Raw genomic sequence first — 22,931 nt, 5'->3', positions numbered from 1 at the left:
CTCAAAGTTTGGGTTTCTTTTTCACTGTTCTTTTTTTTCTCCTCTTGTAATTGTGTTCTAAAACATGAAGGCATGCAGTGTTGATTTGTCCTAAAGAGGAACTGGCACCACTGTTGTTGAAAACCCCACTGCACTGTTCTTCAGATGCAGCAATGTTTCCTGATTATATTCAGTGGAGGGGACTGGTTTATACTTTGCTGTGTTTAAAGTATTCGTAGAGTGCAGCCCTATTACTGTCATGGTTTTTTGAAAAATCCTTTTGCCCAGGATTTTCTCCTGGGAAGCTGAGAAGCCTCAGAGAAAAATAAAAACAATAATTACCTCATTTTGCTTCTCCTGTGTTTTGCTGCTTTAGAATGTGGTTTAGAAATTGTTTATCCAACAGGTGGTTGTTTGATTGGTTTCATGTTTTTACTTAATGACCAATCACCATCAGGTTGTGTTGGACTCTGAGGAGTCAATTATGAGTTTTTAGTTAGGATACTTACAGAAGGCTTAACACAATACTTACTTGTACAAGATACTTACTCTATTCTTTAGTATAGTTTAACGTTCTTTTATTATTTTATGATTTTATATTATATGAATTAACCTCCTACAAACATAAGAGTCAAATTCAATTCCTCCTTCATCCTGCAAACCCCAAAAACACCACACAGCCCCAAAGCTTCACTCAGAGCTTTGCAACCAAAACGCTCTGGTCTCTTCTCAGCCAATGTCCCAGACATCCTGATCTGTTTGTTCTTGCAGGGAATTTACACCGGGCGAGTCCTCACTCTGCAGGAGCTGCTGGTGCAGGTGGGAAAGCTCAATGCTGAAGCTGTGAGGGGCCAGTGGGCCAACCTGTCCTGGGAGCTGCTCTACGCCACCAACGACGACGAGGAGCGCTACAGCATCCAGGCACACCCGGCGCTGCTGCGCAACCTGACCGTGCAGGCGGCCGAGCCGCCCCTGGGCTACCCCGTCTACTCCTCACAGCTCCTGCAGCTGCCCCTCTTCTAGGCTGGGCTTTCTCAGTTCTGCATCTTGCTGGTTTGTCTTTTTCCTCTGTGTGGGGCAGTCAAGTGTCCCCGCTGCCCTGGGTGCTGCAGATCAGGTGTTACTCGCAGGGTGGCAGTGCCAGGCTGGCCAGTGTCCTTGGCACAGGTGGGGACTGGTTTCTTGCTGCTGGGATAAAAGATACCCTTGTGGCTGGTGAGCCACATGCTGCAATTCTCCACCTTAAAGAAAAGCAGCATAATTCTTATCATTACCATAATTCTGCTCATTAACTATTTTTGGTGCATTCTGATTTATTTTTCCTTTTTTTTTTTTCCGTGGACAGGTGACCTGCACTGCCAGTCAGGTTATGGCCTCTTGTAGTGTTGTCAACCCCAGAGTTGGCAACCAAAGTGTACATAGGACTATTTATATAATTTTTTTTTTTATTCTGGCCATATTACATTGGACTGAGTTCAGTTCTAGCATTTGTTATATGACTCTCACTGATCTTCCTTACGTGCAGTAAGTTATCAGCCCTACTTTAACTAAGGGACAACTTTTACCAAACTACTTGTTTTGGTAAAAAGAATTTTCTATAAACCAGTGTGTGCTCTGACACATTGATAGCCTGGGTGACTTTATTGATGAAAGAAGTAAATGTATATAATTAGGGGACAGAGGAAATTTTAAGAACAAATGCTATGATTTCATCTCCTTCTTCCAGTATCCATATATATGATATATATATCTGTATACACACACATATATATACATATATATATATATATATGTATATATACATAGATGTTGTTACTTTCAATCTTTCCCCACCTCCCTAACCAGTCTTCCACAAATGCAGTGAGAGCTTCATGATGGGGAGGTGGCTGGAAATCCAGCTTGAAGTATTTATTTTTTTAACCTCACTACAGGCTGGAGCAGACCTGGACAGCTGGTTTGTGAACAGGTCCCGGTGCAGTTTCCAGTGGTTCATTTTTCCTGTTCACTACCACCAGTCTGAGCACATAACTGTGTTTTCTCATAGTACAGTGGTTACACTGTAGGTAGATGCTGAGCAGGGAGTAGGTAATTGTATTTCCTACTCCTGCAGAATCAATTTAAATCACACCTGCTCTGTAACTGAAGCAGTACTAGTTTGGAACACCCAGCCTTGTCAGGGTCCAAGCACATTTATTACTTTTACTCCTCACCTTTAAGACCTTTTTTCTCATGTGAAATTTGCCACAGAACCTTGTCCTGGGCTGCTGGCTGTTCCTTTAGGTAGTGGCCAGAAATGGTTTTTAAAAACTATGCAATGGTATGGTGAGTTTCTAAAGCAGGTTGGTGCCACACTGGGCCCTGAGCTGTCTGGAAATACAGAGCCAGGACAGTGATGTGGAAGGGGCTTATAGAGAGCACCTATTTCAGCTCCCTCTCACAAGGAGGCAGATGTTTACTCTCATTTAACACTTCCAGGGCAAGGAGTGTCATGAGCTCCTCAAGCAGTTCCACTTCTCTGCTGCTCTTGCAGCAGCTGGAAAGTTGGAGCTATTTCCTAAATCTAATTTACCCTCCCTTGTCCCATTGTAAATTTGTTACTACTCGTCTTCCATATGGTCACAGAAAATTTAATTATATTTTTTGCAGGAGTCCTTACTCAAAGATGGCTGTAATTTCTGCCCTCATCCTTTGTCTTTTGTAAACTGAATAAACCAGTTGAGAAAGAGCTGAAGAAAGCTGTGATCCTTTTCCCTTCCTTTCTCTGGGCTCTGTCCATCTGGTCCCCAGCCTTGAGGAGAGCTGCTGCTAACTGGGCCCAGTGTTCCAGCAGAGATCCTGACTGGCACCAGATGGAGCAGCACAATTAGCAGTGGGCAGAGTTCCTGCTGGAGCACAGCAATGTGGAGCTGGGCTGTGCTGCCCTGCCACATCCTGTCCCCTGCTGTCACAGCAGTGTCCCACAGCCCCGGTCACTGCTCACAGAGCCCCTGGCACAGCCCTGAGGCACAGCACCCTCACCCTAAACCTGTCTGCATCCTGCTTTTGGCAGAACCAGGAGATAAAGCTTTTGTTCTGTCTCAGATTCTGTGCAGCTGAGTGCCCCTGTTCAGCTGGTTTGTTTGTTTGGAGCATTTCTTTGATTTATCTGGAATTCAGGAATTGGAGCACCTTCAGCTCTGTGCTCACAGGCTGCTGCTGGGATTACTGATGGCATCCTGCTCTCAGCAGGACCCATTGTTATCCCTTGTGACCCTGTTTTCTACCCAGGGGTGTGCAGAGCTTTATTTAGTTCTTCCGACACCTCCTGGCTCTAGATTGTGATGTTGATCACACACAGGGCAGTGTAAGGGCAGCAGAGCTGAGAAAGGGGCAGAGGGTAAGTCCTGATGTGTCAGAAATGAAAGGATTCAGCCCTGAACACACATTTTGCTCAAGGAACACATCCCAAGCACAGACAAGACACCTTTACCCTCTACACCACACCCTTCTCCTTGTGGGGTTTTGTTAATCAACATGAATTCAGAATGAAAGTGAGGGAAGCAGGATGCTGGGGTCTGTTATTTTAGGCTGCTCACCAGGTATTTGCCTGTGTGAGAGCAGCAGCTCAGCCTCTCATGTGTTTCATTCCTTGTAAGCTTAAAAACTCAGCCTGTGGGAATTTGACATGAAACAGGTGTGTTTAGAAAGATTTTTATTTAGTCAAGTATGTCATCAGCTCGGTAGATCTGTCGAGTTACAGGATGACAGAGACATAACAAAACCAAAAAAAAAAAAGCTGTTGTTTGCAGTCATGCAGTATGAAAGGTTTCTCAGCCTTAGCCCAAGTACAGCAGGATTTCTTACACACTCGTCCTCACTTCCTCTTCCTTGAGTAAGAGGCATCGGCATCCTGGGGGGAGAGAGAGAACATGAAATCAGTATTTCCCCACCCTGTGTTAAAAACAACACAGTGCCTGAAAGATTGCCTTTGAAACAGCTTGTGACCAGGGGCAGTTAGAGGGTGAAAGCACAAAGTTTTAAGCTGCATGTGCCACCCTTACTTTTGCATTTCCTGTACTTTATTATTTACTTGAGGTGCTTTTGTGGAGCTGCACTTCAGCTCTCCCTGTGTCCCGAAGCTCCCTGGGTGAGACACAGGCTCAGTCACACCTTCCCTGCTCTCAGAAGAGCTCCTCCAGCAGGCCTACAGCCTATTCTGTCATCTATGCATTTAATTTATGTCATATGGGGTCAATAAATGTACACACCATGGATAACCGCAACAATTTTCATCCAAAACTCTTAAGCAATGATCCTGTCCTGCACATTATGGCTCTAAATGTGACTGAGGAGCAACACAATCCCAACAAACATTGCCACAGCAGAGTGCAACAAGCAAGCAGGGGGCAGAGGGGCGCTGTGCACACTCACAATTCCACTCTTGAAGTTCTGGATCCTCCTCTTGCCCATCCTGTTCATGAGCCACCAGGCCCAGGTGGGGGCGTACTGCCACAGGTAGCACACGGCCAGGTAGGGGTGGTCGCTGATCCACGCCTCCTTCACGTCGTTGGCCACGCTCACCAGGGTGAGCCGGGCACAGCGATCCGTGGGCATCTTGTGGGACTGGTCCCCGCTGTTCTCGATGGACTGGGGGGCACAGAGCAGGGAGGGGTTACAACTGCAGCCCTGGCACTGACAGGGAGGGAAAGGGCCACGCTCCATGCCACAGATATATTCCTCCTTGTTTCCCCACAAGAACTCACCCAGAGAATGGGGCAGAGGAACCCATCCCTCACTATCCTCTGGTTTCTCTGTGGGAACACTTTCCACCTTCCTTTGGCTCAAATAAAGCACCCTTTTAATTAATGCCTCTATTGATGGGTCAAAGTTCTTAAAAAAATGGATCTCCAGGCTCTATTCTGCTTCAGCAGGGCTTCCACTTGATGGGGATTGTTGAACAAATTCCCCCATGTGCAGCTCTGAGGAATGGGAACTCCTCAGGTCCCAGCTGTGCCTGCCCACACTATAAGCTGTGCCCACACTACACTACAAGTTACTCAAGTACCCAAGTGAGTAGGTGAGGTCACATTCCCCATAAACCTAAATATTCCTGCCAGTTCTCTCCATCCCAACCTAGAGAGAAGGTGCCAGCTGATTTGGAGCAGGGACATCAGCCTGTTTTGTCACTGTATTATTTAGTGAACACAAACCACAGCCCTGTGAACTCCTGCACATTTCACTCAGCAATAACAGGCCACTCTAGCAATATGTCCTTCTGTTTCACAGGGCAGAAGCAGTTCTGGTCGAGATTTGCTCCTCCTCCCTGGGCTTCTGCCACACTGCAATCTGAGGAATGTGTTTTGCAACTTTCACCATTGTTGAAAAAGTACACTTTTTCTTTCACGCAAGTCAGAAGTTTTGCAACACAAAAATCGTTCCAGAACTTGATTCAAAAATGAGAGATCCCCTCCCCCTCACTGGTGGGTCATCCTGAGCTTCAAATCGATTGAATTTAGGGCAGATTACAGTCTGATGCATCACAGTAGCAATTTTTGGCAGCTGCTTTGTCAGACAGCCTTTACTAAAAGCCATTGTGCAGTTTGGAAGGTTTTGCTTTTCCTCCTGGAACAATCCCTAACAGGAAAGGAATGCACAGCTCGTGTCAGCTGAGCCAGGGCTGTGCCAGCAGCAGCAGCGTCACCCAGCAGGGCACAGCGTGACCAGGGCAAACAAAACCCCACCTGTGCAAGGACAGCACTCCCCCAGCAGAGCTGTGGCCAGAAAATCCTGGCTTTCCCCCCAAAACTGCAGCACAGGGGCTGTGCAGCACGTTTTACTACACTTGGGTTGTTTGTGTTGGAAGAGAGAAGGAATAGCAATTATCAAACTCAATTTTCAGTTGATACCACCAAGAATTACAAGATATACACAGTCCTGCACCACTCAGAGCATTTCTTGGTTAGTGTTTGCAGGGAGGACAAAACCAGACAAAGATATCCCACAAAGGATCACTGTCCCCACAGCAGAAGTTGGGTTTGTCACAGCAGAACTGAGCCCTTACCTTTGCAAGATTCTCAGTAAAGACATTTTGGATGATCTGGGACTGCACAGGCCCTGGGCAGATTTGGATAATGCTTATCTCAGGGTAGTCAGTCAGCTCAGTCCTCAGAGAATTAAAGAATCCCTAGAAGACAAAAATATAGTTAAATCTTCCTTTCCCATGTTTTCTGCAAGGTTTAGCTGATGACAATTTTTCATACAAATTTATACTGTAAAGATAACAAGATTCCACTCCAAGCAATTCCTTCTATTTTCTTTGACTTTTCACACTCAATGGCTAATTTAGCATTTTATCAGCAGTTACAGACATTGATCTAAAAACCAGTGAGGAATCCATCCCCATCTCACCAAATACACAGTAACTTCTCTAAACTACAGCCAGATTCTGCTGTCCCTGTACTGAGGACAAGCCCTAGTGTTTGGCACTGGAAATGCCACCAATCCTAAGTATTGCAATATCATGGAAATCACCTTTTGCAGGACAATTGCTGTTTGGGGTAACAATAAAGAGTCTATACAGCTTCTATGAAGTAAGTGACACTGGCTTATGTAAGAAAAGGATGAAAATTTTCACATAGCAAAGTCAAAAATGCACCCTGACACTTCAAGGGGTGAATTTGCAGCACTGAATTTGCTACAGAGTTTGAAATTGGCAGTCACATAGATACAAATCTTATTTCAGCTCAGGAATATGCTACCAGTGTATCCAAGTTAAACCGAAATTACAAAAATTGTGAGTACTTCTTTTAAACTAAGAGAATACAAGGTTTTCTGAATCTCTGTAGCAATGCATATTTAGATAGCAACTATTATGGGAAACATGGCAAATTCAGAGGGGTGCATTGCACCAAAGCTGTGGACAAGCACTCTGGAGGATGATTTAGCCAACACCCCATCATGTCCTATCTTTGGCCTGGCTGCCAGCAGCCCCCTGTATCTATTCCAACACATAATTCTGTGTCACAGCAGAGACACAGAGTGAGCACAGGCTGATAAACTTCTCCCACTGTAGTAAAATTTTATCACTTTGCTCCCATCCAGCTTGGGAGGAGGGCTGGCTGCCCCAGAGCTCTTCCCTGAGCTGCAACAGAGGCTAAACCCAGTGAGATTTGGGCCTGTGGTGACACAGAACCAGCAGCTGGGACAAGCCACCAAAGCCCAGCAAGGAGCAGCACAATCTGACCAAGCACAGGGGCTCCAGTTTCCCAGGGCTGGTGGCTAATTCCAATTTATGGATTCCATAGAAGCTTCACAGTTCAGTTCCCTAAAAACATTGAACAGGAATTTAAAGTTGTGAGTACCCACAGGCTCCAGATCTGGGGCTGGATCTTCACAGCATGTCAGCAAAGCCTCAAGTGGATTAAATCCTAATATGGAAACTGATGTGCCCAGAAATCTGCTCCTGGACAGATGGGAATCTGCTCCTGGACACTCAGCAGTTTTGGTTTAAAATTCCAGGCCCTCCCCTGGCTCCCCCACCCTCATGTGCACAAGCAGGGCTGTTTTATCCAGCACTCCAGGCAAATCCTACATCCCAGCCTGCATTTTCCCCATCCCCTTCCTTCCCTGAGGGACCCTGAGCCTTCCAGAAAATCCCCCAGGTGGTGCAGTGCTGTCACACAGGTGGGGACTCAGTCCAGCTGAGCATAAAATCACACCTAAAAAGGCACACACACCAAATCACACCCAAAAAGGCACACAGAGCCCCACCTGCCCACCATTCCCTGCCCACTGGAGGTGAGGAGCAGAACTGGCTCCCATTTTGCCTGAAGGGAACACACTCAAGATGCACTTCCAGGAGTCAAGGAGGTGGAAGAGCATTTGTCTGGGAATGCTGTGATGGAAGGGAAGCCAGAGCATGGCTCAACCACTTTTGACAAAGCTCCTCCACCTGCTCAGGTGCTGGGAGGCTCCTGGGATCCAAGCTGTACCTAAAACTGGGCACCTGAGCAGTCACACAGGGGCACACAGCAGCAGCAGGCAGCCCCAGGGCACTGGCAAAGCCAAGCTGATTCCTTTGAACATGAAAAAAATAGCAGCCAACAAGCAGTAAACATGAAATGCAAGCAGCCAGAGATGCCAGTGAGCTCCTGGTCCTGCTCTGCAGCTGTCCCTCATCCTTCCCTCTGCTGCAGCTCCAAGGTTTTACCCCAGACAAGTGGCACAGCCTTCACCAGCAGCACAGGAGGGCCAGGACACTCACCCACCCTAAATCCTGGCTGAGGCACACTGCCAAGGGCTCCTGAAAACCAGACTCTCACACAGTCCCCTCTGGGGACATGTTTTCTAATCCCAGCACTTATCCTGGATATTCAAAGATAGCTGGTATGAAATTCCTCTGCTTCCCCCCAGAAGAGAAGCTTTACATTCTTCAGCAATAAAAAATAAGGGCTTCCTCTTATTGAAATTTAGACAGGGACAGACCCAGGTTTGGGAGCAGTAAAGGAACTCCAGTGCAAGAGGAAGAACCTGAGTGTTTCCACCAAGGCCAGACTGAAGGAATTCCACTAAAAACCAGACAGTGAGCAGAGAGAGGAGCTGCTGCTGCCCAGTCCCTGTGCTTGTTGGACAGGTTCCTGATGAAGGAACATTTTGAAGGCCTCCATTCCTGATCCATGCCACCAAGCAGATGAATTACAGCAGGGGGAATGGCTCATGAGCTCCATGAGCATCATCCCTCCAGGAGGGAAACTGCAGCAGGCACATGCAGACTCCTGTGGGCCTGACTCATGCTCTTACAGCACTGAAATAAAGGGTAATTTCATCAGTAGAACATTGTTATGAAGAATTCCAGTTGGCATGAATCAAAGCATGATTGTTTCAAGGACAGATTCTAATTCCAGGCAGAATTCCTTCCTTCCTTCCTCCTACAACTGCCATTTAAAGGAATTTTTTAAACCCCCAAAAACACCCAAACAAAAAAAAAAAAAAACCAACAACAACAAGAAATAAAAAAAAAAAAAAAACACAACAAAAAACCAAAACCAAACCAAGTAAAAGGAAGGACTTTTTCAAAAATAGCTGTAATTAAGTTTGCAGCATTAAGTGTGTCAGTTGTGACAGATTTCAAGGCATGAATTTAAAAAAAATATCAAAACAAGCCAAAAACCACAACAGACAAATCCATGTCAGATGGGCTCACATATTTAATAACTGGTGGCCAAAGCACAACCTTCAAGAAGATGTTGGAATACAGGACAGGTGGATCCATGCTGGGAAACCTGAACAGGAAAAGCACCAGTTTTCCTTTGGCTTATTTTTCGCCTCCCTTCTTCCACTCTCTCTTATTGGTCACCATCAGAAGTGAGTTACAGGGCTGCCACTCCTTCAGAATTCCTTTATCTGAACTGCCCTGAAGTGTGTTCTTTCAAAAAAAGTTTTTTCTAATTTTTGGGGGCTTCAAAATTCCTTTGCCCTCATCTAGCTGTAACTCCAGACTGATCAAAGACTCTCAAGGCAGAGTATTTCCCAAACCAATACTGCAAGTCCTGTTTCAACACCTGCAATTAGTCTTTCTAGACTTACTGGGAAAGAAATAAGGAAGGAGGTTTGGAGTCTGGCCTAGTTATTGAGCAGAGGTAGAAGTTAATAAAGATAGAAGCAGTTCAGTCAGCTTATTTGAATTAATTTTAGTAAACTATCCCTTTACAGCTTTGTCTGTGCTCTCAATCTTAACATGAGATTGAGAATCCTGAGTATTTTTAAAGCAACGTGAATTCCTTGTGCTCTGCAATTAATTAGCCATGCTTAGCCCAGCTGCACCACACCCAGAGATAATTCAACTGAAAGAACATTTAATAAATAAAGGAGCATGAAGGGAAGTCAGGCTTCTGCTCATTGCATTCTTCTAATTTTAATCTACCAGGCTTAACCCAAAAGCTGGCCTGTAATGGGCAATTCCAGCATTGCCACTCCAGTGAAAAGCAGCAAATCTCTCCCCATCACTAACTGAAAAAAAATTTTTAGCAGAGATCTGTCACCATATTCTACATCTTATATTTTCAAGAGGCTTTGCAGTGTCAGTCACTTGTTACATTTTTGTTGCTGCTGGTCAAATTGTCAAAAAGATATTTATCCCTTGGCTTAAGCAGTTGTTTGTTCTGTTCACGTGCTGAAATGCAGCAGGGAGTAAGAAGATGCCAGTTTTTAAAACACCACTGAGCACAGCTGAAGTTTGTTTTACTGACCTCAAAATGTACATTAGCAGGAGGCCAAACAGTGGTGAAAGACAAATATACCCAAACAAATTTACTAGTTAAGCAAGAGATTCCTCAATGATACAGGCAGAAACTTTTCTGAACTCCTCTTTTCTGTTTTTCTACCCCAGTGACACTGCTTTCAAAAGCTTTTTCCAGGCAGTGTTGAGTGCTAAGTGTCAGGCAGAAGGTAACTTCCTATGGCACTGGGAGCTGCCAGTTCTTCACATCACAGAAAGACACAACTCTTGGGAAGAGTCTTCAGCTGCTCCCAGATGGATCAGGAGCTCTCACTTCTCTGAGCAGTCTGCCTTACCACTCACTGTTCTCATTTCCCTGTCCTAAAAACCTCCTCAAGTTGTAAAACTCTCACCAGTGACTCTCCCTAAAAGAATTGAGAACTTTAGGCCTCTATATGCATCAGAATAATGCTCTCATAGAGGTAATCCCTCATCTGAAGGCCAGAGGCTGAGGTTTTGTGCTTCATATTTCAATTTAACCATGTAGTGGTTAGAACCAACAAAGCTGGGACTTCCATTCCAGGCAGGGAAAAAAATCTACAGTGGGAACTATTTCACATTTCAGACCAAATTAATTCTAAAGGACTTCCAATACCTGAGCATGTTGCATATGCTGTGTGAAATTTCAGGTGAGACTTGTTTTCTGCACAGAACCAAGCCCTGTGCTGCAGCAGTGGCACTGATCCTCTTAATTAACTTGATTAACTTCCAGCCTGTAACTCACCTGCAGGGCGTGCTTGCTGGCACAGTAGCCAGTGGCAAGAGGGGCTCCCATGATGCCCATCACACTGCTGACAGTGACAATCTTCCCCTTCTTCCTCTGGATCATGTGGTTCAGGACATACTTCGTCAGGGAGATGGTGCCCAGGTAGTTGAGCTCAATGATGGCATTGTAGACATCCAGGTTGGTGTCCACGAACAAGGAGCGCTGCGAGCGCCCACCATTGTTCACCAGAACATCAATCTTCAGAGAGACAGGAAGATAAATTAATACCAACACAATTTCCCTTTAATATTTGTGCTTCCTCAGGCAATTCAGTTCAGTTTAGCCCTTGGGAAGGAGCAGTGATTATTTGTTTGTTGATGAAAACCAGAAGCAAGCAACAGAAGGGAGAAAAATGCAGGTACGTTTTGGTAAGTTTAATATTGAAGCTGAAGGAAGGTGTAGACACTTCTGAATTTATCATACATTAAAATAAAAGTGAAATATGAGCATAAATGCAGGTCTAGGAGACAAAGAAATAAAAGTTTAACCCCAGAAGCACACCTTACCTTGCCAAAGTGCTTGAGCACACTGTTGGTTGCAGCCTCATGAGAGGATCTGTCAGTCAGGTCGAGACGCAGAACGAGGATATCATTGTCACTCAGGCTGCTAATCTCTAAAAAACAACCATAAGGCAATGGGAGCTGATGAGATTCCCAAAGTCAGAACTGTGGGAAACATAACATGCTTTTAAACACCACATTTTCACAAAGACAACATCAAGAAACCATAACATCAAGTTAGAAATAAAATGCTTGCTTTGTTTTCATTTTGACCCCACACAGAATCTATTTTTAATCTGTTCCTACCAAGTGTGTTTCTCACTATGTTTTTGTATGTGAAAAGCCTGACTTTATAAACAGGCTTTGCAGCACAATACAGAAGTTTCACTTCTCCAAATAAATTGCAGTAGTTAGGAGTAAAATCCAGCCGAAACTTTTCACTGAGGGATTCAGAATCACATTGGGAGCCCTGACACTTCGCTTGGATGTCAACAGGTCAAGCATGTTTATTCCTGACAACAGGACTTGTACAATTCACACCCAAAACACAACATACAGACCTGAGCAGCTATGAGGCAAAGTCTATAGAAGCTGAATTTTGAGGATTTTTTGGGAGGAGATAAAAGGCTTTTGTTTAACTGACTGCTTTTAACATATCCATGCCCTGAAATAAAAGTCAGCTGCCATCAAATTCCAGCCTTTTTGTCACGTTTTCCCCTCACTGTCTCTTCAGAACAACTGACCTTTTCCATAGAAGGCATTTCTTGAGTAGTGATTTGTTACCCTGGGGTTTTGGGGCAGATGACTCACAAAAACAAAATCTTCACCATTTCAAGCTTTTTGAAAACTACATCTAACAAGAATCTTTACATGATTTCTATCAGTTTGTCAGTGCTATTTTTTCCCTGAATGGTTTCCTAGCCACATCTAGGTGTGGTTGCTCCCCCCTCCAGAGAGCCCCAGGCTTTGAGTTTTTAATTACTACTGCTTGCAAATATAGAGCAAGTTGAACTTTGTCTTAACAGTGATATAGAAATAAAGAGGTTACTTAAACCCACGAGTTGCCTCTGTTCAAAGGTCATTAGTATTTAACCCACTGGTTAAATAAATAAATAATAAACCAAACTGTCTGGTTTCATGCTAGCAGTGTTTCCATTTATTGCTCCCTCCAGCTGCTCCATGTGCATTTTCTCCTCCATTTCTTCCAGAAATGCAGCAGTAAAATGTAGTTTAAGCTGCCCTCTCAGGGGCACACCTCTGCCTGTGCTGGTTTGCACAGCTGGTACCTGTTGGGGTGTGGATGTTTCTGCCATGGGTTAACAAGACCACAGGGCCAGCCCAGCCATGAAAGCTACACAGGGGAGAAAGGAAAGAGCAGAGCAAGAGGCACAGGCTGCTGGTAAGGAAGGAAGTGCTCTTTTATAAGATATAAGAAACATCTGACATCAGGAAACTTTAAACCAGAAACCTTGTACAGGATTTCCACATTCAAACTGTGCCTCTCCAGCAGCTTCCTTGGTTCTTGTCTAGGGTGAGGGGTCCTCACTTCAGGGACTCCTCAGACAGCTTTTACAAAAATCAAACACTCCTGTTACTCTTTTCTGAACCCCTTCTCCCATTCACTATCCCATTATTTTTTGGCTGATGACCAGCCTTGTGCCTGGTGCAGAAGACACACAGATGTCCCAATTTCTGCACTGCCAGAATGGAGTTCCTCACTGCTTTTAACTACAAAGCCTAATATCCCACTGCCCCTTTTGTCTACTCTACTACCAAAGTGAGATTTTTAAGGGAACAATTATGATATCCAGAAAAAACACTTGGTCCCAAGTGGGAGACCTTAGTTTGAAGCTCATTGCTTGGATTTCAGATTAACAACTCTTTTCAATACATGGTAACCCCAGGTAGCAGTTTCTCATAACGTGATAAAACACCACAGCTCAGAGTAGTATTTTCCAGCTCTTCTGCATTTCCTCTTCTTTCTTTTCTTCCTCCCTTGCATAAATGCCCTTCAACAGAGGCTGAGCTCTCAGCAGAGGCTGATCAATGTGACCTCCTGGGGTCCATTTCAACCTCAATTACTGTATAATTCTTGAATTTATAGGTTGCCTGGCACTCATTTGGCCTATCCATAATTAAATCATATTTGACCTTTGCCAAACAGAGAAACATCCCCTCCTACTTTTCTTTTTAGGGTTTTTGAGAGAAAACAGCCTCCTTCATTTCTGAGAAAAGAAAGAGAAAGAGTGGTTGGGGGAAATAGAGAAGCCTCTTGCAGGAGCTGAGTTATACAAGTTGTTTTCTCTCCCTCCTGCCCAAGTGCAGTGAAGTGGTGAATTGGCATATGCATGACTCAACAGGGATTACCTCTCCCTCAGCTTTTAAGCAGTGTAGAATGCACAAACCTGTACCACAGGGTGGTGTCACTAAACTCTGAACAAGATCTATGTGCTTGTTTCTGACACAGCTCAGTTGCTGCAGTGTTCAGCAGGCGTGTTGCAGCACATGAGCCCCAGTGATGCCCCATAAATCTGCCAAACTCACACTGGTGTTGCACATTGCTGCTCAGGCTTCACCTCACAGGACAGTCCTGTACTCAGCTGCCAGGAGAAAACATGCAGGTAGAAGCAGGCACAGGCCACCCAGGAAGCACATGGACAAGCATGCAGAGATGGAATCAGGGAGATCAGCACCCAGGTGGAGCTGAAAGTGAAATTTCCACTGGAAAGGCAGCAAAGGCTTCTCAGGTGCAGCAGCAACAAAAGGGAGGCCAAAGACAGGGTGAGCTCACTGCTGGACAGGGATGGTGAGGAAGAAATGCTGAAATGCACAGAAAAACCTGAGGTACTCAAGGCCTTCTTTGCCCCAGTCTTCTCTGGCAAGATCTCTTCTCAGGTCTCCCACACTCCTGAGGCTGGGAAAGAAACACTACCAGAGTCAGACAAATCAGGGACAAAATGCACCTACAAGCAGGGCAAAATATGCATCTGTGATTTACAAGAGCTGACCAATTTCATTCCTTTTTGGAATTTTCTTCTCCCCAGGGACAGCAAGAAAACCAATGTCACAAAGCCCAACCTCAGTCTTTGGAAAAATGACAAAATGGCAATTCCTCCTGAAAGCAATTTCCAAGGAAGTGGAGGACAAGAAGGTATGTGAGAAAAGCTACCACGGATTTAGCATGGCCAACTCAATTGCTTTTTGTGATCAGCTGTGCCATCCCTCCATGATCAATATATCTGACTATCTTCATTAATGACCCAGATGATGGGAAAAAAAAAATATTTTCATAAAATTTTGATTTAACATCAAGTTCAGAGGAGCAGTCCTGCTGCAGGGCTGGATTGCCATGCAGAGACACCTTAACAAGTTCAAAGTACAGTTTGACAAACCTCATTAAGCTCCATTAATTAAAAGGCAGATTTTCACACCTATGACAGGACATAGAAGCTGGCTGTAGAAAACATGAACTATCATAGAATAGTTTAGGCTGGAAGGGACCTTAAATGTCACTCCTGCTATGGAGGGACACCTTCCACTAGACCAGGTTGCTCAAAGACTCATCCAGCCTGGTCTTGGATGCTTCCAGGGATGGCACAGCCACTCTGGGTAACCTGTCCCAGGGCCTCACCAGCCTTAAAAGCAAAAATTTCGACCAAATATCTAATCCAAACCTGGTTTCTGCCAGTTTAAAGGCACTCCCCCTTGTCCTGTCACTTCCTGCCCTGGTTATGTTTCTGTGTCACTGAAGAGTTTCCAATATTCCTACAAATCAGACCTTCAGTTAAAGCAAAGTTCATGAGCAAACATTTGCAAAGTACAGGGCTACATAAGAATTCCAAGGATGTGCATGGCACAGCTCAGACATTCAGAGGGACAGTGGAAGTTGGCAGAGGCAGAAATCTGTCACTATAGGACACAAAATAACAAGATGCACACACAGCTCTCAAAGGTAAAAAGAGCACTTTTAATTTCTGACTCCAACATTTACAGATTTCCAAAAGTGACAGTGGATTGGAGGGTGACAGTGCCACCTCTCCAATGACACTGGACAAACCAACAGTCCATCAAATTTCTCCTCCTCCATAAAAGAATGCAAAACAATAAGTTATCTAACAAAAAAAAAAAAGTTATTTAACAAAACAATATTAAGTTATTTACATAAAGTGTGTGAGAAAGTTCGTTACAAGAATGTAAACATCGAAAGGCTTAGAAAAACTTAAAAAATCAGGGCAACAGAAATCATCTCAGATAAATCAATGCTCTTGGCCCACATGACTTGAAATAATATTTCTGAATATTCCTTAGCACATCCCACAGGTATTTCCTGAAGGTGCCCATCCAGGATTGCAGCTGCTGCCAGCCTGTCTCGTGTCATCAATTTTGCAATCACAACAAACAGCCACGGACGCAAACGGTGTTGCAGATTTCTGCTGACCATTGCATCACACAGCACTGGCATTTTGTCACAATTGTTACTTCACCACACTGTCATCAATGTCCCTGCCTCTTTTTAAATATCAGACTCTTCAGGTGACTGCTTTTTGGAGCCTTCAGAAAATAAACCAGGATAAAAGGAGTTTATTTTTGAAAGTTCCTTGAAAGCTTTTCTGAGTAGGCTGCTGCAACTTTCAGCTTTCTAGACATGTCTAGGTGCTAATCCAAGAAAAACATCTGATTATTCTCTAGCACACATTCCAAGTAGACTGTGGACATTCTGTCAACATTGCTAAGACTGAACTCTTGGTGTGATAACACATTGCATGTAAAATACTCCATCCCGAGCTATAGAGGATAAATAGTCTGAAAAAATGCATAATGTTAATCATGTTGAAACCCTCCATCTATCAGTGTGAATTAACTGCCTATTCCTCCTGCTGCCAAGCCAGAAAACAGGAGGGAAAAAGAGAAACAGGAGGAGTGAAGCCAGACCACTGAGTCATCAGGCATATGAAAGCTAACTGGAAGATAACTGGAATAGTGAAAAATTTTGCTCCACATTTTTTTTTCTCTTGATTACTGGAGATCCTCCTTCTTCCACATTTTTAGAACAACTTTTTCTGAACATTTTTATTAGTCTTTTCCAAAGAGTAAAGTCAGTTTTCTCTCTGCCTGTAACATGAACAAACCTGAAGAAAGAATATTTCTTAGCTGCAAGCAGCTAGCTGGTTTGGTTCTTTACAGGATGATACCTCTGGGATTGTTTCCTCCAGTCCCCACAGTATTTATTCCATTTCTTAATCTAGTATCTTACAAGAGTGTCACAGACATCTTTTATGAAAAATCCTTTCCTTGGGATTTTTCCTCCAAAAAGCTGAGAGGCCTCAAGAATAAAATGTAAACATTGATTATCTGCTGCTGTGGAATGCAACAGGTGGATCTGTGATTGGCCCATGTTGGATATTTCTAATTAATGGCCAATCACAGTCAGCTGGTTTGGACAGAGTGTGAGACACAAGCCTTTGTTATCATTCTTTGCTATTCTATTCTTAGCCAGCCTTCTGAGGAAATCCTTTCTGCTATTCTTTTAGTATGGTTTTAATGTAATATATATCATAAAATAATAAATCAAGCCTTCAGAAACATGGAGTCAGATCCTTGTCTCTTCCCTCAACCTGAGACCCCTGTGAACATGAACAAGAGCACTTGCAACTGATAATGAGATTTTTAGGTAACAGTGGCTTATGTAGGAAGTTGAAATGCATATCTGTACAAAGGCTTCTCATGCTACAAAAAGAAGGTACCAGCTCTGTATAAAGGTGACTTTCCTCATTAAATTTATTCTGGTGATATGTGGGTTAGTGCTCCTGTGGCAATTCCAGCCCAGCCAGGGTGGAACTGCTGGCATGGAGTGCCAGGTTGTACTTACGAAGGCATTTCTTTTTCACTCTCTGCAGCTCATCCTCCCTCCTGGCAGAGATGGCAAGCAAGGCTCCCAGCTTTGCCAGCTGGTAGGACAGCTCTTCTCCGATGCCACTCGAGGCTCCTGTCACCCAGACAACCTTGCCACGCAGCTCATGTTCTAGCAAAAGAACCAAGACAGCAGTTCACACATTGCCAATGCCAGGATAAGCAGCTAACTCACTGCAGGGGTGGAATCTGGTGCTGTTTTTAAGAAATATGCTCATTTTGGATGGTATTACAAAATCCTGACTTCTTCTAGTCACATGCAGTTGTGAAATTGTTCATAGTTGTTCTGTTGCCATTTGAACTTTGTTCCAAGGCTGATCTGAATAAACATGGGTTATTTACCTGAGGGAAGGAATCTGATTGCATTTCTGCAGCCCATCCACACATAACAGGTCCACTAACCTCATCAAAAACAGTTTCAGAGGAAAAGGGGAGAGAAAATTCTTGGAACTGACAGGAAACAGTTACTGTACTGCAAATACAAACAAAAGCCTAAGCAAGTCTTTCCAAATAATGTTTCATCCCAAAAAATGTCCCAGGGTAATTGCTGACTGAGTAAAATTCTCTGAGCAGAAGGACAGCTAATCACAAAAAATGGGTTTCTATCCTCTTGGTTTAGGATCTGATGCAGGTTAGCTCCTGCACTGGCCTGGGCACATACACAGAGTTCCCAAGGTGTCAATTCACACGTGGGTTCCCCAGCTCCTGCCCTGACACGCTTTTTTAACCTGCAGTAAAATTAAGAGCATCCTGCTCTGTTTACAGCTCTGCTGATAATGCCTGTTCCCACTTGTCCACAACCATCCATGGTACACCTGGGCACTGAGAAAAGCCTTTGCTTTCCAGGCATATATCCAAAATCATCCAATTCCACAGATGGCTGAAAAACCACTCAGTTAATTCCAGAACATGATTTAGGGATGAAAGATCACAAATGTCAGAGCACCTTCCAGAAGGAATCATTGCCTGACACGTGTCTGTGTTCCTCAAGACCAGCCAGTGAATATCAGTCTTGGGGAAAATCTGACTCACTCAGAGCTCTGCTGACAGGAGCTCTTCCCTCTGTTCCTCAAGTTTGTGCATTCCAACATCTAGCCAACCAAGGAAGACTTCAAGGCATAATTCAAATATCAGAGCCAAATGCAGTTCCTGAGACTTAAAGGCAGTTCCAGTCTGAAAAGGCACAGAGTAGCTTTTTTCAGCTCACTGAAATTTAACCACTAATTTAATTTAGAATAAAATATTCTTTTTCCACTGTGGCTGAGACTGCTTTCACCAGCAATCAGCTCCTGGCTCTCTCTACACCACACTGTGTTTCAAATTTCTACTTTTGGGGTCCTAATGGCACAAATCCCACAGAGACCAGCACCAAAACCCTTCAGACAAAAGCAGTGGGCACTCAAGACTGACTGTCAGAGCTCAGCTTGACTTTGTGGGGCTGGCAGTAAGTATTATTTGTCTTTTCTTAAGCTGACTGCATTTCAGCCAAAAAAAATCCCTCCTAAACCCAGACTTTTGTGGCTTGGGCTTGTTTGGAGTTTCTTGTTTCTAAAAACACTAACAACAGCAACAGGAGTCACTTCCCAAGAGAGAGATGTATTCCAAGGTTATGAACTAGGGATGTGGAAAGAGATTCTGTTGAAGTTGCAGAAATATTCACTGTGTTCATCATTAGAACAAATGGCTGCTGTCTGTAAAGCTTATTCACACCCTTTCCCTACAGTTTTATTCCAACACATTCCCAGTTTATTGAATTAAACACAAACTTGTGAGTTTGCCTCTCCTACAACATTTTTTTTTCCTGAAAACCCAGGCAGACAAACACTACACAAACAAAACAACACATGAATGTCATTTCAGCCCTGCTTACCACACTCACTCCTCTTGCTACTGAAAACAAATGGGCTTCCTCCTCCTACCACTGAGTTTCCCTGTTCCCAACCTGTCTTGGGCAGCTTCTCAGCAGTTATTCAGGATCTTGTTCTGTGGACAGAATAAGTAACTGAGATAAGGAGAGTTTTCCCACCAACTCCCCAGAGCTGCTGAGAGTTAACACAATGGGAAACCTCAAATGCTGGTGGTGCAGAACAAGCACCAAACCATCAACTTTGCTCCAGAATAAATGTCCTGTTGTTGCTGGAAATAAGTTTAAAAATTAACCATGCAAAAATTAAAAAATAAAAGCAGATTATGCCATTCCTAACCATTAACTACTGTGCTACAAGGCATAACAAATGAGAGGCTGAACTGACCAGCTCTGCAAGTAACCCAAAAAGTTGGTTTGTAATTCTGCTTAAGAGTTTTTTTTTCAACTTTTCATAGCTCAGAGCCCTAAAGAATCACACCATTATTCCTAAATTTAAGAGCAGGGCATTCATACATGGAAGGTTCCCCCTTAGCTTGATAATATCAAGCTGCCTGTGAAAAGCACTGGGTTTAGGGTGCCTTCTGTGCACCCAGAAAAGCACAACACAGAAGGAAAGGCATCCAGCACCCAAAAATCCTTCTGTCCTGGTCACACACATATTCAGAGGATGGGAAGCAATCCAGCACCTGCCAATGAATACATCCAAAAGTCAAATTTCTCTATAGAATTGAATCACTGGATTGGAACAAGTCTTACCTATATTAAGGCATTTCTTTGTAATTATAGTTTATGGCACAAGAAACACAGGAGATCAGTCCACCTTCTTCTAAATATCTTCATCTCCAAAAACTTCAACACCCATAATAATATTATTGGAGTGATAACACAAAATAATGACTGCAAGAGTGATGGTTCCAACAACACATTTAATTAAAAATTAAGGGGTCCACTCATTATTTACCTAGGCATCCTAAATTACATGCACAATATGGGGAGAAGTTATTTAATGAAACATCTTTCCTGTGTTTGTCTCTTCTGTTTTCCTGCCTGGTTTGTTAAATTGTACCATTTCAGTTAAATATTTTACTTAATAGCAAGCACAGAGGCTGGGGGGAAAGAGGAGGTAGCCAAAACACAGCTGACCTATTATGTTGATGATTTTTTGCCTGATTCTTTTTTGTATTACATGTCTAAACAACCCCATCATAAAATTACACTACACTGGTCTTTGCATGTGAATTTTTAGACTACTTAAAGGGTTTCCAGGCCTTCAATAATTCTGAAGGCTACATTCAAATAACACTTTGTATGCCCAAGAGAGCTCCTACACCTTGATGCACATTGCACACAGGTCCCTGAGGACAAAACTTCAATTCTGCTTGTATTGGTCAAGATTTATCTCACTTCTCTGCTCTGATTCTTTCCATGCTCTTTACAAAGTCCACACACTGAGATTTTTTTGCAGTTTTCTTACAGTAAGGGAATGTTCTGATGGAGTTGATAAAAACTTTGGCTGAGTACCTAAACAGCTATGAGAGATTGCTCACACTGGTTTAAATGCAGGATTTTCTAGAGCTGTATTACTTGTGCTAGTCCATCTAATGGAGAACAGAAAAGGATGCACACTTGTAGGAAACTTCTGCTGAGAGCAGGAGACAAGGATGTCTCAAGTTTGTCCTACTCTTCTCTCCAGCTGTTCCTCACACCAAACTTCACCTGCAGCACCATCCCCTAAGGAATCACAGTCCCAAGCTCAAACCTTCACCCCACCACTCCTGGTCCACCTTCATTCCATGTAGTTCCTTCTCCCTATCTAAACCCTACAGCCCATTTCAATTCCCGCATGGGATATTCAATTTCAATTCCCACATGGGATCTCTTACAGTGCCTCTCATCCCACCTTCTGTCCCCAGTCTCCACTTCTACCTAAAGTACCCATAACCAGCAGTCCACAGCAGCCACAAATCACTCCAGCAGGCTAAACTAAGGGGGGATATTCACAAATTTGTGCCTTTTCTGACCAAAAGCCTCTATTAAGCAAACGAAACCTATGATTTCTAGGTGTTTTGTATCTAGGTTTCTAGGTCCAGAAATAGGGAGAATCACAGTCAGAATAGAAAGTTCAACAGGAGCAAGAACTGGAAGTGTCTATCTGACAGCGTTTCATTGAACTTTCATCCCCCAGGTGACCATGGCAGCACCTTTCAGAGATGCAGGGACTGTCCCCATCAGCATCTCCTGCCGGGGCTGCTCCCTGGAGCCGATCAGAGCACAATGCACGGAACAGGAAACCCTGTCAGCCCCAGCTTTAACAATACTCATGTTTGCTTCACTGCCGACAGCCCTGTGAATGCAATATCAGCTTGGAGATCGCAGAACAGGCTGGAGCAGCAGCTGAACAGGCTCCAAAGCCACTCGTCCCGGCCACAGGAGCCAGGCATCCCTGTCCCTTCCCGAGCCTTCCTCCCGCACTGTCCCTGCGCTCAGCTGCCCCGTGGGGCCCTGCCAGGACCGGGAACCTGCCCAGAAACTGCACAAAACAAACAGTTCTGGCCCAAAGGAACCAGAAGCTGCACAAAACAAACAGCTCTGGCCCAAAGGAATCAGAAACTGCAAAACAAACAGTTCTGGCCCAAAAGAACCAGAAGCTGCACAAAACAAACAGTTCTGGCCCAAAAGAACCAGAAGCTGCACAAAACAAACAGTTCTGGCCCAAAAGAACGAGAAACTGCACAAAACAAACAGTTCTGGCCCAAAGGAACCAGCCCTTGGCCCGGACCCACGGGAGCTCCCAAAGTGACTTTTTGGGAGCTGCTTTGCCGGCACGAGGGGCACCACGCACCTTTGTTGTGCGGAAATAAACAAAACTCTACAACTTTTGTGAAAGTTGCAAAGCTGGACACGTGGGAATTTATTTATTACAGCGCTGGACGCATGTGGGAATTGTTTTTTTAAAATGACATGCGTACTTCTGGGAACTTCAGATCCTTTTTAATCTTCTTCTCAAATACAAATATGCATACAATTTTCACAATAGGTTCATACATATTTATTTTTACGAATTTTGCGTGATATTTGTGGCTAGTTTTTCTTTATCAGAAAGAATTCTTAGGTCAGGTTGACGGGCTCTCACAGCAGTTTCTGTGTCTATCTCGCCCTTCCTTATCTCTGTCTTTCACTGAAGCAGCTTCTCTGAGCTGCTTTTTGCAGCCAGACCACACAGCAAGCTACATATTTAACTCAAAGATATACATTCCACCTAAAGTAAAATGGATTTCTACCTTAGAAAACTTCTACTCTGCCTCATTTTACCCAGGTAAAGGGCAGGTAAAGTACACTTTTGGGGGGTATGTTTATGGCATGTTTATGTTTATGGACACGCCACGGGACAGCCGATGCCACCAGCACCGCTGTGCTCCCCGCCACCCCCTTTACCGAGCGCGCCCCCGCTCCCTTCACGGTGCCCTGGTGGGTGACATTACCTGGCTTCTTCCCCCACCTCTCGGCCCAGAGCAGCGTGAGGTCCCCGTCGGCCCTCAGCCATCGCACCAGCTGCACCAGCAGCGCCAGGAGGGCTCCTCCGGCCAGCGCCAGGCACAGCGCACACCCCCAGGCCATGGCCACGGCACCGCGGCCCACCCTCACGGCGCCCCT

The 22,931-nt window shown here is 44.3% G+C and overlaps 2 protein-coding genes across 2 annotated transcripts in view; one reads left to right on the top strand and one right to left on the bottom strand.

The window, feature by feature from the left end:
- The window catches only part of PCNX4 (pecanex 4), an 18,455-nt gene extending 14,632 nt beyond the window's left edge, over positions 1-3,823 (top strand). The window contains exon 12 of the mRNA XM_074543965.1: positions 751-3,823. Within this exon, the coding sequence (XP_074400066.1) occupies positions 751-1,002 (252 nt within the window). The 3' untranslated portion in view covers positions 1,003-3,823. The remainder of the gene's footprint in view (positions 1-750) is intronic.
- Positions 3,656-22,931, bottom strand: DHRS7 (dehydrogenase/reductase 7). The gene is made up of 7 exons (XM_074543966.1): positions 22,760-22,931; positions 17,370-17,522; positions 11,507-11,613; positions 10,959-11,198; positions 6,020-6,142; positions 4,390-4,605; positions 3,656-3,868 (listed from the first exon to the last, which is right to left on the bottom strand). The coding sequence occupies exons 1-7, from the start codon at positions 22,893-22,895 to the stop codon at positions 3,833-3,835; spliced, it is 1,011 nt and encodes a 336-aa protein (XP_074400067.1). The 5' UTR covers positions 22,896-22,931; the 3' UTR covers positions 3,656-3,832.

The sequence above is a fragment of the Zonotrichia albicollis genome, chromosome 6, assembly GCF_047830755.1.
Source record: "Zonotrichia albicollis isolate bZonAlb1 chromosome 6, bZonAlb1.hap1, whole genome shotgun sequence".
NCBI lineage: Eukaryota > Metazoa > Chordata > Aves > Passeriformes > Passerellidae > Zonotrichia > Zonotrichia albicollis.
This window is presented reverse-complemented; position numbering and strand designations above follow the sequence as displayed.

Excerpts from the sequence above, each read along its gene's own strand:
- DHRS7 (XM_074543966.1), bottom strand. The coding sequence starts at position 22,895 with ATGGCCTGGGGGTGTGCGCTGTGCCTGGCGCTGGCCGGAGGAGCCCTC. Across the intron at positions 4,606-6,019 it reads TTACTGAGAATCTTGCAAAG|TCCATCGAGAACAGCGGGGA; the intron begins GTAAGGGCTCAG and ends TGTGCCCCCCAG. Across the intron at positions 3,869-4,389 it reads AGAACTTCAAGAGTGGAATT|GATGCCGATGCCTCTTACTC; the intron begins GTGAGTGTGCAC and ends CTCTCCCCCCAG.